A 3,503-nucleotide genomic window follows, 5' to 3' on the forward strand; every position below is an offset into this window, starting at 1 on the left:
TGGGTGGAACAGTGTCCTCCCAAAAGTCACACCCACCTGTAACCTCAGAATGTGACCTTGTTCGGAAATAGGGTCTTTGTAGATGGAATCGAGTTAAGATAAAGTCATACTGGTATGGGTGGGCCTATTCCAATGACTGGTGTCCTTATAAGAGGTGAGAAACTTGGGCACAGACATGCAGAGAGGGGAACAACATGTGATAACATAGACACACGAGGAGAACACAATGTGATAACAGACAGAGATTGGAGTGATGTCCCTGCAGCCCAGGAATGCCAGCAATTGCCAGCACCCACCGGAACCCAGGAGAAAGGCATTTTACAGATTCTCCCTCAAAGTTTCCAGGAGGACCCAACCCTGTTGACACCTTGATTTCAAACTCATAGCCTACAGAAATGTGAGAGAATAAATTCCTATTGTTTAAGTCACCTAGTTAGTGGTACTTTATTGCAGCTGCCTTAGAAAACTAACACAAAGGATCCAGCTCAGGAAAAGTGTCAGTGTGAAGGGAAGGTACCCTGATCCTCTCAATTCAGAGGCTACTCCAGATAGCCTACCAGTAGGGGCTGCTTTTTGTGAGCCAGAAAGTACCTACTTCCAGGGATGTCCAGGCCGATGATGCAATGATGGGAAGGAGGTGGGAAGGATATGGGTTAGACTACTCGGTGCAGCCCCTGATGGTGTCCTGTTCAGGACTAGTCTGCTTGCTCTGTGTTTTATTTGTCATCCCTGCTGTGGCAGCAAAGAGGAGTCACTGCAGGGCTTTTGTGGGCCTGAGAGTGTCTAAGGACCCCAGCAGCGTGCCCATGGTGCTGCTGGGCAGAGGGTGACCACAAAGTGTGTTGCTGATGTGCTGGGGCTATGTCAGTCCCAACTGTCCCCAGGAAAGAAAGAGCCAGCTGACCCATGCTAGACACAACTACTTGGTCAAAAAATGGGCCAAAACCTGAATTTTGGGCCATATGTGGGGTGTGGGGTGAGGGCAAGTGGGGACAGCGACCGGGGTCAGGCTGAGGTGAGACAAGAACTCAGGCAGGAAGGGGGCTGAGATGACAAGGGGCAGGAAGGGGGTGCTACTGCTCATGCGGAGCAGACCACTCAAGAGACCAGAGAGCTGACCTCAGAACCAAGAGAAACAAAGAGAAGACAGGGCCTAAGGAGCCAAGCCTGGCAGGAACGAGTGGCAAGGCACCCTTCTGGGATGGAGAATTTCAAGGCAGGAGGTGACTGTGGTGGGACAAGGGGCCCCTCCCTTCCAGGAGCCCATGCCAAGGCTAGGGAAGCAGAGGGGTGTTTGGTGACACATCTCAGGACAGAGGAAGGGACAGAGACAGTTTCAACATCACGTCTCCCTGGAAAGATGCTAAGAGGAGGTCAGACTCAGCTGTGTGAAAGGCCTGATTGTTGTAGACTTCCCTCCACTTGTGGCCCAAAGCCCTCCCCTGAGCTCCCAGCTCCAATCCCATCCAGATAAGCACCTGAAGGCCCTGAATGACTGAAAACTCATGTCAGAGAACAAGGAGAGTAAGGTGGGTTATGCAAAATTTTAATTGTTTAAAGGACAGAGGGGCTGTTTAGGGGCTGGGAGGGGTTCAAGGCCAAGGGCGAGAGAGAAAGAAGCTCCAACACGAGGGCATTGACCAAGAGACTGAAGGCTGAGAGCGCAGCCTGGTGATCGCACATTTAGGAGGTGAAGAGACACATGAAAGAAGAGGAAAATCCTGGAGCCTCACAACCGGGGGACATTGTGTGGGGTGGAAGCTGCAAATCCTTGCTTGGGACCTTCTGTCAGAGTCCGTGTGTGCTAGATGAGCTCACTGTGAGGCTGGTCAGTAAGGGGCCGCCTCACCCTTCCCCTATCCCTTGAAAAGCATTTTGCAAACAGTTGTAATGTCCCAATTCAGGGCAGCTCCAACTGCTTCATGAGACCCCATCTAGGAGGTCAGAGAGCTATAGACAGTGTACTGACAAGGAAGACATTCTTGGAGACTCCTTGTGTGTCTTTAGTAGAGTCCCCCCGGGGTAGGCTGGGCCTTCAGAGGGGTCAGCTTACCTTCCATGCCTGACATGCTGGTCCCACTGGGGTCATTTGGATGTGACGTTGAAGGTGGATCATAGCGGATCACCAAGTCGATGGTGGCCTGGGTAGAAATAATGCATTGCAGACATTATCAGTGCAGGGCATCAGGATGCTATGGACGCAATGCAAACCAATTCAGCAGGAGTAAAAGTTCTAGAAGGGGTGAGAAGTGAGGGTAGGGAAGTGTGAAGAGAAAGAGAGAAGGGTGACACACACTCCATTGCTTATATCTTCCCACACGGGATGCCAGGTGGAGTGGGAAAGCCTGGGGAAGGAGTTACCTGTTACAGGCTGCCAAGTGCATCATCGGTAAGGGGCAACCTCATAAACAGAGGAAAGTTGTGCCGTGCAAGCACGAACTTGTAATTAGCTTCCAACCTAGGCTGGAGGTTACCTCCAATCACAGAATTACAGTTACAGAGGCTCCTTTCAAATGATTGTTATTTGTTTGCTCATTGACTTCTTTATTAACTGCTGAAACTTATTTTTATACTTCTCTCTGAAAAGAACTTTAAATGACTAACAAAAAAATTATTTAACAATGTGATTCATAAAAGAGGATTAAAAAAAGGGAATCAAGTCTAATTAAAGAGGAAATAAATATGCAAATCATGAAGTCCAAGAGGCAATTGCCTCTGCATAAAATGTGACTCCAAGACAGCTAGGAGCCAATGCAAGAAGGAGAACTGAAAATGTTATGTAGTTTTTATTATCAGAAAGGAAGAAACATGTTAGTTCCTTACAGGAGCTAAAGTTATTCTCACTTTTTAAATCTAAGATAAATTTCGTACAAGGGGCATTATTTTAGGGCAGTTTCCCATCTTTTTATATTTCGTGAACCTACAAAATTTCAAAAAAGTTTGCTAGAAGGAGTCAACAGAGGGATGCAAATACATGGCCACAACTACTATCTGCAAAAAAGAAATGAAATTTAACAGCAAAAATGAAGAACTACAAACCTCAGAATAAAAGGATTCCTTTGCAAATAAGATGACGTGCACACACACACACCCCCCACACCCAAGTTGCCAGTTAAAATACAGACAAAATATTTAGGACTACTTACGAGGTATGATCAAACAATATGGTGAATGTTTAAAATTTTTAAAAATGTATTACAGTCAAAGACACATTGTCATTAATCCCCCTCAAAGTACTCCCCCTGGCTTTAAACAAACTCATGCCATCATTCTTGCCATTTTCTGAGGCAGTTCTGGAAGTCCTCTTTCGTGAGCGTCTTTAGTTGTGCTGTCATGGCTGCCTCGATGTCCTGAATCATTTTGATTTTAGGGAAGAATTAGAAGTCACACAGTGTCAGATCCAGTGAATAGGGTAGATGAGGACACACTATAATGTTTTTTTTGTTTGTTTGTTTGGTTTTTTTAAAGATTTTTATTGGGGAATTGGGGGATGGGAACAGCGC

At 46.6% G+C, this 3,503-nt stretch overlaps 1 protein-coding gene across 1 annotated transcript in view; it reads right to left on the reverse strand.

Annotated features, from left to right (window-relative positions):
* Nucleotides 1–3,503, reverse strand: part of MYOF (myoferlin) — a 165,673-nt gene that overhangs the window by 107,687 nt on the left and 54,483 nt on the right. The window contains exon 5 of the mRNA XM_019639002.1: nucleotides 2,054–2,141. Within this exon, the coding sequence (XP_019494547.1) occupies nucleotides 2,054–2,141 (88 nt within the window). The remainder of the gene's footprint in view (nucleotides 1–2,053; nucleotides 2,142–3,503) is intronic.

This window comes from Hipposideros armiger, unplaced genomic scaffold (genome assembly GCF_001890085.2).
Source record: "Hipposideros armiger isolate ML-2016 unplaced genomic scaffold, ASM189008v1 scaffold_42, whole genome shotgun sequence".
Taxonomy (NCBI): domain Eukaryota; kingdom Metazoa; phylum Chordata; class Mammalia; order Chiroptera; family Hipposideridae; genus Hipposideros; species Hipposideros armiger.